The sequence below is a fragment of the Sinocyclocheilus rhinocerous genome, unplaced genomic scaffold (assembly GCF_001515625.1).
Source record: "Sinocyclocheilus rhinocerous isolate Xijiao unplaced genomic scaffold, SAMN03320098_v1.1 scaffold395, whole genome shotgun sequence".
Taxonomy (NCBI): Eukaryota; Metazoa; Chordata; class Actinopteri; order Cypriniformes; family Cyprinidae; genus Sinocyclocheilus; species Sinocyclocheilus rhinocerous.
In genome coordinates, this window is record NW_015660890.1 from 3,355,014 (window position 1) to 3,367,076 (window position 12,063).

General features: G+C 36.9%; 2 protein-coding genes across 2 annotated transcripts in view; both read right to left on the reverse strand.

Moving 5' to 3' along the window:
* Nucleotides 1-3,007, reverse strand: part of cunh12orf56 (chromosome unknown C12orf56 homolog) — a 15,764-nt gene extending 12,757 nt beyond the window's left edge. Inside the window, exons 1-2 of the mRNA XM_016535542.1 lie at nucleotides 2,602-3,007; nucleotides 840-1,017 (exon numbers count right to left, since the gene is read on the reverse strand). Coding sequence (XP_016391028.1) covers nucleotides 840-1,017; nucleotides 2,602-2,853 — 430 coding nt within the window. The 5' untranslated portion in view covers nucleotides 2,854-3,007. The remainder of the gene's footprint in view (nucleotides 1-839; nucleotides 1,018-2,601) is intronic.
* Nucleotides 3,008-4,676: 1,669 nt separating this feature from the next.
* Nucleotides 4,677-10,724, reverse strand: LOC107725957 (uncharacterized). The gene is made up of 5 exons (XM_016535391.1): nucleotides 10,281-10,724; nucleotides 6,676-6,867; nucleotides 6,407-6,563; nucleotides 6,142-6,327; nucleotides 4,677-5,136 (listed from the first exon to the last, which is right to left on the reverse strand). Exons 1-5 carry the CDS (start codon nucleotides 10,459-10,461, stop codon nucleotides 4,935-4,937), a joined length of 918 nt encoding a protein of 305 aa, XP_016390877.1. The 5' UTR covers nucleotides 10,462-10,724; the 3' UTR covers nucleotides 4,677-4,934.
* Between the last annotated feature and the right edge of the window lie 1,339 nt (nucleotides 10,725-12,063).

Below are 12,063 nucleotides of genomic sequence, written 5' to 3' on the forward strand. Positions count from 1 at the left end.
AATCACAACACACTGGGCTAGCTAACCAATCAGAGCCCATCGCCTATTTCTGAGGGAGGGGCTTCATAAAAGAAGGAAATGATCAGCACGTTTCTCAGAGAAGGGACAGAGCGGTGTGGAATAAAGGTAAATTATGTGAAAAATAATGTGTTTTTAAAAAAACGAAGCATTACCACATGTTAGACTGCACCCCATGAACACAATCAAGCCTAGAAAAAAACCAGTGAACCACCCCTTTAATTTGTATATTGAAAACTCCAAACAATTTATCACTATGTACATATTTTCATTGTTCTTAATAACTCATTTGCCATTGTTTCAGGTGTGTCTCTGTTGTTTGTTTAAATGTTGAGAATATGTTTCATTTTTCTGCTTGTTTGCAAATAAGATAAATATCTGTCATTACAGAGCAAATGTGAATCCTCTCCATGCATTCACAGATGAACTCAAGTAATGTAGAAACGCTGAGTGTCTTTGTGTGTCCGGTCTATACAGATCACCTGCTTTAGCTGTTTATCCGGTGCTAGTTAAGCAGTTTTCCTGCTCTGCCGTACACTAAAGCTCAATGCAGAAGTGTCTCTTAACAGTTAAGATGAACACAAACTCACAGCTGAGTGGCACACACATGCATGTCAATGTGGGTTAGACTGCTTCATCCCCACAGCTCACAGAGCTCACGGATTAACACACATACAGCTTCACATCACACTGTCCAGGGAAACATGGACTCTAACAATACTCAACAGTTACGCAGTCATGCTTTGCATCGCCTGCTTGAGAACAGTTCATGAATTCCTGATTAATAGTTCATTCTTGATGAATTAAATAGCTTTTTTTACCCTCCAGAGAATGACGGGCACTCGAGTTGCGTCCTCGCGATGGAAATGATGGCTTATTCTGAACGGATCCTTTGGGTCTTGAGCTCTTTTTCCCAGGATCCTTTGCGGTATGAACAACACGGATGTGCATTGAGCGCTCACGGTCCTGTCCGCTGAGGAAATCTGGCAAATCATTGATCTGCGAGGAAAGACAGAGCCTAACATTGACCTAATTACATCAGTGTAAGCCACTCGAATGACTGTTTAATAACGTCTAATCATCAATGATCAATTAGAATCATTACTTTGTTTGTACATTTACTGTATCTATTAAATATGAGGAACATGCATTTGCACCTATGGGTTAATAATGACAGACAAATAGATTTTCTTGGTAATTGTGACATTTACATGTTTGATCTGTGTGTGTCCTCCGGTCTTTCAGCGCTGAAGCGCTCCATGACTCATTCTTTGAGCTGTACGCACATGAGCTTACCAAACACACCTTCTTTAAGCAGTTTAACATGACAGGATAAGCAATCGTCCTCACTATAATTAGCATTGTCTTAGCAGACAGTCGTGCTTTAGCTGACATTTAGAACACATTGACTCAGCGGCAAGTGATGTATGATTTATAAAATATCAGTAAATCAGTAAATAAATAACGCATGAGTCATGACTATTAGTTAATGTATTTAAATAATAATTCATATAATTTCATAAATAAATAATATATAATTATACATAATCACTCAAGCAATTCAGTGAGAGAATGAGAAATATACATTTAATAAATATTCAAAAATAAGTTTATGAAGTCTCTTGGCGTGTAAAATGCTTCCGCATTGTTGGATGATTCATTTCTATGATTTTCCATGACTTTTTAAATCATTTGTGATAACTTAATAAGGACTCTGCTCTCACAAAGAGTAATTTCTAACCAAATTGTATCTTTTTTTTTTCTAGGTCTAGTAACCACACTTTTGAAATTCCGTAATATTTCCAGGTTTTTCACTGTAAAACTTTTTTGATACTTTTTGCAAAGATTGGTAGTGTGTGGGATTTGCTTTGTTTTTCAGTTTTGTCAGGAACACGTGAATCCGGTTCAGAAGAGTGCGGCCAAGTTAAATTATAATGAATTCATTTTGCAATAAAGAATTAATGCAATAAAAAGAAGTCAGCAAAATATCACAAATTAATTTTATCATTGAGCAATTAGGCTATGCGATATATGGTTCTTATAGCTTCTGTTGATGTGCAAACTGCATTGCCTTGTACTGTTATTTTACTATATAGTGCTGTACTGTATTGTACCTTATTGTTGTTTTAGTAAATGCATTCCCGTTTTCGTAACTGGTTAATATTCTCTCAACGTTTGTTCAGTTACTTTAATAACATTGTAGAAATGTTTGCACAAAAGAAATATATAGGCTATTTATATATCATACATGGAATGTTTCTCTCAAAGATTTTAGCTGGACGTTCTTACAAGTTACAAGGCAACATTCCCATAATGTTTGCAAAATGATCAAATGGAATGTTCCCATAAAGTTTTCTCTAACGTTCACATGACCAAGAACGTTTTTAAACACAGAACTAAGAACGTTTTTTAAACTTTCAAAAAAAACTGGACGTTAAGAGGATAGTCAGAGATAACCTTTTCATTAGCAAACGTTCTTGTTAGCTGGGCTAATCAATTGTACTCTTTGTAATCACTTGTAATCATTGTACTTGTGATAAATTGATAATAGCGTTGGAAATTTGATTTCTGTGTCTCTCTCACCAGCTCGATGCTCTTGATGTGTCTGAAGCTGAGCGCCTCTCGCAGCGCGCGCGGCTGATACTCGCTCAGATACACGCGCTCATCGCTCAAGATCACATGCATAAAAACCTTCTTGACCGAGCCCGAGACCACCACACACGGCTCGTAGACCCGGATCCGCTCGTACACATCCCGACTGGTGTTCCTCTTGAGGAAAGAGTCCAGTTTGCTGTTGTTGTGGCGGAGCAGCCCGCGCGCGCTGCTTCTGGCCATGGGAATGTCACCTTTAACACCACACACACACCCTACGTCCCATATCCCGCTCGCGCTGTCATATTCAATACCATACAGAAGTCATTTCTGCATTCACTCAATCCCTGCTGTGTCGGCTGTAAGGTGTATGCGTAATGTATTTAACTCCTGTCAATGGGAGCGGAGCTCTCATTGCGCATGCGCAGCCGCCTTTACAAATAGTGCAGCATGGCTTGGCTCTTTGTTATGAGGAGAATACCGCATGCATGCAGCAATAACGAAAGATAGACTATAAACGTAAAAAAAAAATGAATATAAAACGTTGTAGCTGGTGAAATTGACAGCCGACATGTAATATAGCGTGAAAGCTGTATGGACTCATTTTATTTGGTGGTGTTTGGTGCTTGGATTTTTTGTTCTTGTGGAGTGCCCTTGCACTGTTATTAAAAAGAGCATTCTGCTAAACTTCTGCTTTTGTGTTTCAGGGGGACAATTATACGAATATGAAGAATATCCATTTTTGGCTGTTCTATTCTTTTTATAGTCCTACTATATGTTGTATAATAATGTAGAAATGTATATTATTTTATTTTAATTTGAGGAAGAAGGATTGCGGTTTAATGTAAGAGAGTGTTTACTGTTTTATGACTGAAATACATGTTGAAATGAAGGCGGAACAATCGCACCATCTTGTGGGCGTAAAGACGAGTCGCTTTTATTTGAGCAGACGCTTCCATTTCTTATTGATGTGCTAGTTAACCTGGGAGCAATTAACTAAACTGTTAGACATTATGCCTCTCAACATTACAGCATTCTCATTCATAATTTAATGTGTAAAAACGCCATTGCCCTCATATATATGGAGACTATAACAATAGTAATTTTAAACAGAATGATTTTATTACATGAATATTTATCAGGTACTGTAAATAATAAAAGTAATCAGCTGTTCAGAGCAACAACAACAAAAAAAAAAATCAAGATTCAACATCTGCAAAGACCAGTCATTTATTCACGCTAAATTCACTGTTACCCATCCATCATCTTGTTTTCTTCATCCTCTGTCCTTCACAGCGTTGTTTCCTATATATCCTGCAATATACAGATAAAATACTGTGAACATGCCAAAGCTGAACTGATGAACTGATTCATTTGATGGTCAGCTAATGAGACAGTTCAAGCTCAAGTAGGTCAGTTTGACTGGACCCAGAAAGTCAGATCCTTTTTTGGACACTAAAAAATACAAGACACATGTACAATGATTTTAAGCTTTTTATTTGTTATAAACAAAATCAAGTTTGAAGTATAATAGGTTTATGAGATCCCAGTGTATGTCCGTAAGCTGGACATCAGTGTAATTCTCCTACCCTTCCATAATATAAAAACATAGAAATATTAAATTGATGCTCTAATGTGACCTGACACAGTTGCATTTTTTTTATTTTATGAGTGCAAGTAGTCAGAACCTTTGCCACAAAAATAAAAAGTATAACTAACAATACCAGTATGGAATCCTCACCTCTTCTAATAACTTTCCTCTCCAGGAAACTACGCAACGGGCCTCCTTCGAGTCATTCAGAAATTTCCTCGCATATGCAACATACTAAATGTAACTACATTTGGACCCTCACCTGGTCCAACATCTAGATCTAGCTGTGTGAGGGGATCTAGGTGGCTCTAGCTTGAGTCCATCATTTCTCTTGGTTTTCTGAACCCCAGGAGCTGTTCGCACGTAGGGGCCCAGTTGTAAAAGTTCTGAATAAAAGTGTTTCTATGGCCACAGACGCTGTGGAGCGGGCTGCTCGCTGGGGCTTTCTATGGAATCCTCACCTCTTCTAATAACTTTCCTCTCCAGGAAACTACACAACGGGCCTCCTTCGAGTCATTCAGAAATCTCCTCGCATATGCAACATACTAAATGTAACTACATTTGGACCCACACCTGGTCCAACATCTAGATCTAGCTGTGTGAGGGGATCTAGGTGGCTCTAGCTTGAGTCCATCATTTCTCTTGGTTTTCTGAACCCCAGGAGCTGTTCGCACGTAGGGGCCGTAATCCGTCGCCATGGCGACAGTTGTAAAAGTTCTGAATAAAAGTGTTTCTATGGCCACAGACGCTGTGGAGCGGGCTGCTCGCTGGGGCTTTCTGTGGGCGGAGGGGTGGAGAGGCGGAGGTAGACGGGCGCGCTGGGTACACTCGGCACTGTGGGTGTGGGAACCCTCTGCAGGACCACATGCGGGTACATCTGGCTTTCCGTACGGTAAAGACCAGGAAGAGGAGCTTTCAGGAGGTTTTCCTGACTCCTGCAAAACAAAAAGACCATTTTAAAATAAATAAATGTATGCTTTTAGTGAGCAAGTGAATATTAAATTGATCAAAAGTGACAGTAAAGACATTTGGAATGTTAAAAAAAAGATTTCTATTTTGAGTAAATGTTGTTCTTTTGAACATTCAGCAAAGAATCCTAAAAAAATGCATAATGGTTTCCATAAAAATATTAAGCAGCACAACTGTTTACTATGAAAGATTGTTTCCACCATGGGATACAAAATCAAAAAGGTAATTGTAGAATTTTATCTCACAATTCAGACTTTATTTCTCATAATTCTGACTATATCTCTGATTACATCTCACAATTTTTTTTTTTTAATGGAAGCTTGTTTCCCCCATAGGGTAAAAAAAAATGAAAAAGAGAATTGCAGCTTTTACCCTCACAATTCAGACTTTTTTTTTTTACTATTCTGAGTTTATATCTCGTAATTCTGATTGATTATCAGATTTGCAGAATATAAACTCATAATTGCATGATATAAATGCAGAACTGTGAGATATAAACTCAGAATTGTGAGACATAAATGCAGAATTGTGACATAAGTGGATAATTGCAAGATATAAATGCAGAATTGTAAGATATAAACTCAGAATTGTGAGATATAAATGCAGAATTGCAAGAAATGCAGAATTGCGAGATATAAACTCAGAACTGCAAGATATAAATCTATATATGTAGTATTTATATATAAAGATGTAAAGAAAAATCTGAATTGACAGTGTTTTGACAGAATTGTGACAAACTTGCAATTTCAAGAAAAGTCAGAATTGTGAGATAAAAAATAAAATCACAATTACCTTTTTAATTTTTTATTTTGTGATGGAAGCAAAAAAAAACAAAAACATTATTACAAACTCAGAATTCATAGAAAGAAAATCAGAATTGTCTCTTAAATAGTACCAGAAATTTGATGATTGTAACAACTATTGTGATTTAATCCATTCATTTTTAAATTTAACAGTGCTCATTTTCTCACCTCTGATACCCGCGGTTATCATAACCAGCTAGTCCCCCCATATAAACCGGGCTCTCAGGGGTCAGACGGGGGTCAAGATGCTGGGAAAGGTTGTAAATTTTAGGTGGTGGAAAAGCTTCCCAGTCTCCTTCGTCTCTCTTCAGCCAGCACTCGCTCTTCCAGGACGATTTGCGCTTGTCTCTAATCCTGGAAAGTCAGAGAAATCATTAGCATCCTCTTTGCCTATTTTAAGCTCCCTTGTCTCTTCCTCCCCAGATGTGCATACCTGCCCCGTCCGTCTGTCCGTTCTGCCCTCTCTTTGCTCATGCGCTCCTGCAGACAGCAGATGATGAAGGACACGGACATGGCGAGGATGACGATGCTGCTCACTACCGATGCCAGCACGGCCACTCTCAGCCCGCGGTCCTCCGGTTTAGGAATGGCTACCATATTTACACAATAGTGCACATTGAAAATCTGGGATTTAATTAGCAGGAGTGCATTTCTTAGGAGTTTTTCTCTCTTAAAACAGAAATGATGGCAGTGAACACAGACCCTCACAGTCGGGTGGGTAGTTGCTCCACTGAGTGGTGTCGCTACGCAGGACACAGGTGATCTTCTCGCTGCCCACCAGCTGGTATCCCTCGAGGCACCAGAACGCCAAAACAGTTCCTACGGACATCCCACTGCCCTTCTCTACATAGAAAGAACCTCGCTGAGGGGGAAGCAGTGACGTGCAGCTCAGGCCTGCAAACGCGAACCACAGATGGTTAGAAACCACTTTTAAATGTGCTAAGACTTCAAAAATACTTCACTCAAACAGAGAATAGAATAGGATAGAATAGAATAGAATAGAATGCAAATTGTTGCTATCACTTTTGCCTTGATTGGAATAAATAGAATAGAATAGAATAGAATAGAATAGAATAGAACTTGTTGCTATCACTTTTCCATAATTGGACTAAATCAAATACAGAACAGAACAGAACAGAACAGAACAGAAAAGAACATCTTACTATCACTTTTTCATATAATAAAATTTGCTGCTATCACTTTTACATAATTGGACTGAATAAAACACAGAATAGAATAGAATAGAATAGAGCTTGTTACTATCACTTTTTCATAGAATAAAATTAGTTGCTATCTCTTTTACATAACTGGACTAAATCAAACACAGAATAGAATAGAATAGAATAGAATGTATCTTATTGCTATCACTTTTTCATGATTGGACTAAATAGAATAGAATAGAGTGTAACTTGTGGCTATCACTTTTTCATAATTTGACTAAATAGAATATAATAGAATGTAACTTGTTGCTATAACGTTTTCATAATTTGACTAAATCATGACAGCATAGAATAGAATAGAATGTAACTTGATGCTATCACTTTTTCGTAATTTGACTAAATAGAATATAATAGAATGTAACTTGTTGCTATAACGTTTTCATAATTTGACTAAATCATGACAGCATAGAATAGAATAGAATGTAACTTGATGCTATCACTTTTTCGTAATTTGACTAAATAGAATAGAATAGAAGCATAAAAAATAAATGTCAATAATCACAATATCAAGACTTATGTTCATAAGTGCATAAGTCCATCAAAATGACAGCTTTAAGTGTGTCTGTGAGTGTATGTGTGTAAGAAAGTTTTCCTGGGACTTAGTTATCCTCAAGGGTTAAGATGAAAGCATTTTCCCTCCTCTCTTTCCATCAGTACCCACAGGGTGTTTTCTCCCTCGCTCTATCCCATAATCCACCTCTCCTCCAGTCTCTCTACATTCCCACAGAGGATTCAACGTCTTCTGTGTTCTCCTACTGAGTTTTCATCACTGCACTGTACATCTCCACTGTCAATATACAGTCAAACGGAGCTCGTATTGACTGTGCTGGAGACAGTGTGATTAAGCTGGCAGGGTCACTGGATGGTGTTTATTGTTCACACCAGTCCCAGTCCTGTGCTGGTCTCATTAAGCCCAGCTTAACTGGCATGGCAATGCTGCTAGCGTTAAGCAATCCGACTCCATGGCAAAATAAATAAATAACTCAACTGTCAGTTTCTTTTTCTCCCCTCCGTCCCATCTCACATACTCCCCAAGGGTTGCACCAGAGAGCTTCTCTTAGAATAGAACACGATTAAATAAAGCATAGGGCCGTGCATTAAAAATTGATTACCCACAAGTCCCTGCAGCTGAGGAGGCCGGGATGATGCAGCCTGACCACAAGCTGCACTGGGACATTCTCCAGTGGGACAGGTTGAGTGGATCAGTTTTGACAATGCACGATCATGTAACTTCAGCAAGGAACGCTGTGGTACGACTTTGCATCTTTAACGTGTAACTGTAACTCGTCTGCTGACCTCACCAGCTATTCCTGTGTACTCCGGCTTTCTCTCTTTAACACTGTCAGTTAAGTAATCCCTTTAAAGAAGTGACGTGGACGCCTCTGTATTTGTGTTGCAGGTAAATGAGTGACTTGGAGTGACTGGAACAACTTTACAGGTGTCCACATTATGTTTTTTTTTATAAGGAAATGCATTATGCCAGATTATTTTAGCATCATTGATCTGCAATTGCAGTTTTTATGAATATTTTGCATTAGATTTTATTTTTATATTTTCTGTTTTTCATTTTAATTTTAGTTAAGGTTTTAGTGATTTTGTTGCATTTTAAATGATTTTTATATAGTTTTTATTTTTTACTTCAGCTTCAGTTTGAATTATTTTAGTGTATCAACTTAAAATAACCCTGCATTATGGATTATCTGCGTTATTATCATAGCAATTAATTTTTCTCCCAAATTCTTATTACTTTAAAGTGTTTGGATGTTTTTTTTAATGTTCTTTGTTTTAGAGTGATTATTAATTTCCCATTACTGTAATGTAGTAAAAATGGCAATTATTATTATTTTTAAAATTTATAATCAAGATAAATTAAAGGCTTAAGAATTACTACCATAGTTTATAAATAAAATGTACATTATATATAATTTGTAATATATAATAAAAAAAATTTCATGTGAGAATGAGATTTTTTGCATAATATATTTTATATAAATTCTGTAATGCAATAAATTTATTATAATGCATTACACAACATAAAAATGACAGTAACACTATTTTCTAAAAAAAACAACATGATTTTCTAAATGAAACTTAAGGTAGTACAAGAAAAAATAACATGCAAAAAAAAAAGACAAATTAAATATATCTTTTTTTTATTTTACAGTAATTACTTTTTTGCATTATGTCAGTAAGAGTTTTGGGGGTAAATGTGCTAAAGTGTCATAGATAAAATGCCACAGTGCAAAAATCTTGATGTCCTTAAACAACCTTCTTCTTTAAACCAAATATGCCCTTCTTTTGACTTTAGGATGAAATCTGACCAGTGCATGTTCTTATCCGGGACGGATCCACTTCAGACTTCTTTTGCAGTGCACTGAAAGCTGAAAGCAGGGCAAATTCTGTCATGGCCACGGTGGCAATAAACCCCCTCCATTTCAGTTTCAAAGCTGGCAACCCTGTAACGGACCTGACAAACTGCCAACTATCCCACTGCCCGCCATTGCCACGTGGCAAAAAGCAGCCTTTGTTTCACCTGAGCAATAAACCTCAAGGTAACTGACACCTGAGGATGCTGTCTTTTCCTTCACAGAGACATTATACTGCAATCTAACTCATATATTACCTCGATAATATCAGAGATCCACAAATCTGTCATGCATATTGACTTTAGGTCAGGAAACATCAATAAACTATTTGCAAAGTACGCTCAAAGTATGCATGGCTGGGATATTTTATATGTTCTCCAATCATAATAAAATTTGAGTTCTATGCAGTTCAGGCTGATCTGATTCGCACTGGTGATTTTTTCTGAGCCGTTATGAAAGCTCTGTTTGCATGCAAACCCTTAAGAAGATTTTAAATTTTAAAGCCAACACGTTAATTTCACAATAAGTGCATGTGTTTTCATATATCTGTGTGTTTGCGGACTGTAAATGCTGCAGGTTGCGTGTGCTCTTTCTGAAAAAGTTATGCAAAACATGCTGTTAGGAGTTTATAAGCATGCATTACAACACATGTAAAAACTTTTTGAGTGCATTTGATAATTATTGCATAGCACTATATGATGAATATTGTTACTGTACAAACCTATATAGTTGCTCGTAGGGGTCTCAGTGCTGTTCATCCCCATCTTGGTGGCAGGTGGAGTGGTGCGATGAAATATGGGACTGACCGCAGACCCTTCATGTGGCGTAAAAGTCCAAGCCGAGCTCCACGTCACAGACCACAACAGAAAGCCCCAGGTGACGCGGCTCTCCTTCAAAGCCATCGAAGTCTGCTTAAAAATAAGATGGAAAGTGTGAATGTCAGTCGCTCATGTCCGCTGGTCCTTGGCGACTCCAGAAACTCTCCTGCGCTTCAGAAGCCAAACGCAGGCTGTTCGCTCAGGGACAGAGAGAGAGAGAGGGGGAGAGAGAGGGAGTTACGCTAACTCTCATGCAGCGCTGCTGTGTGTTTGTCCTCCGTTGCTGCTCCACTGCTGATTATGAGCCGCTTGCGTAATGCAACACACGGCAGAGCTGCGGTCGTTTCTGCAGTCAGTCACATATCCTCATGTTCATGTGCACTGCTCTGCTCTCTCTCTCTCTCTCTCTCCCTCTCCCACATGATTACAAGGCTTTAAAGTGCTGGCATAATTATGGTAAATACCATAATTATGGTAAACCCTAACCCTCCTCCAAACTAAAATTCCAGTTGCATCATATTTTTATAATACATATTATTTTTATTTTATTTTTTTACATTTTTATAATAATAATAATAAAGTAAACTATGCAACAACAGAAAAGGAAGTATGGGATAATATTATATATTTAAAATAATTATCTTCTGCTCACCGAGGCTGCATTTATTTGATCAAAAATACAGTAAAAATAGTAATATTGTAAAATATTATTAAAAATGTAAAATAACTGTTTTCTATTTGAATATATTGTAAAATGTAATTAAACATTTATTTAATTTACTCCAGTCTTCAGTGTCACATGATCCTTCAGAAATCATTTATTATCAATGTTATTATTATGTCTTTATTATTAATGTCTATTATTATTACCAATGTTGAAAACAGTTGTGCCGCTTTTTAAAGTTTCACATATTTTTGTGAAATATACAATATTATATAATAAATTATATATATAATGTATGTAACATATGCAATATTACAATATCTAATAAGTTATATATATATACACACACACACACACACACACACATACATTTATAAATAAATTAACTAACTAATTTAATAATAATAATAATAACATAAAATAATAACTTTTATTACACATATAATAAATGTAGTATAATTATATAGTATATTTCATATATTTCATATTCCAAATATTTTTTTGTTCTCAAATCAGTGTCAATAAACAGCTGACAACGTACCCCATAATGTTCACATGTGTGCCCCGTAATGTGCCAGCATGACCCCAAAAATGTGTGACAAGTCATTCCCGTCTCTCGGCTAGGTTTTTTTTTTTTTAACCCAGCACTTTTTAGAGTGTGAGTCATCATATTATCTGATTATTTCTTTTTTTAACGATGCCATTCTTTTCATATGCCTTAAAGCAGCACTATGTAACTTTTGGCACTCTAGCGGTTAATACACAGATCCCGCGGAAGAACATTCCAACCGGAGCTACTTCTCTAAGTTTATGTCTATGGCGATTCACGCAGGTATGTGTTACTCCGCAGCGGTGACGACCCGACCAGGCTACAATAGTCCAAATATAAGTACTTATTATAAGTGTACCGTAGTGATTCGGAATAAGACAAAAACGCGGTTTGGAAGATGAATTCATGATGTACTCGCTCATTATATACATTTAGCAAATTTTTAACACAGAAAAAGTTACATAGTGCTGCT

Excerpts from the sequence above, each read along its gene's own strand:
- LOC107725957 (XM_016535391.1), bottom strand. The coding sequence starts at position 10,461 with ATGGCTTTGAAGGAGAGCCGCGTCACCTGGGGCTTTCTGTTGTGGTCT. Across the intron at positions 6,328-6,406 it reads CGGACAGACGGACGGGGCAG|GATTAGAGACAAGCGCAAAT; the intron begins GTATGCACATCT and ends CTGACTTTCCAG. Across the intron at positions 5,137-6,141 it reads GATAACCGCGGGTATCAGAG|GAGTCAGGAAAACCTCCTGA; the intron begins GTGAGAAAATGA and ends TTTGTTTTGCAG.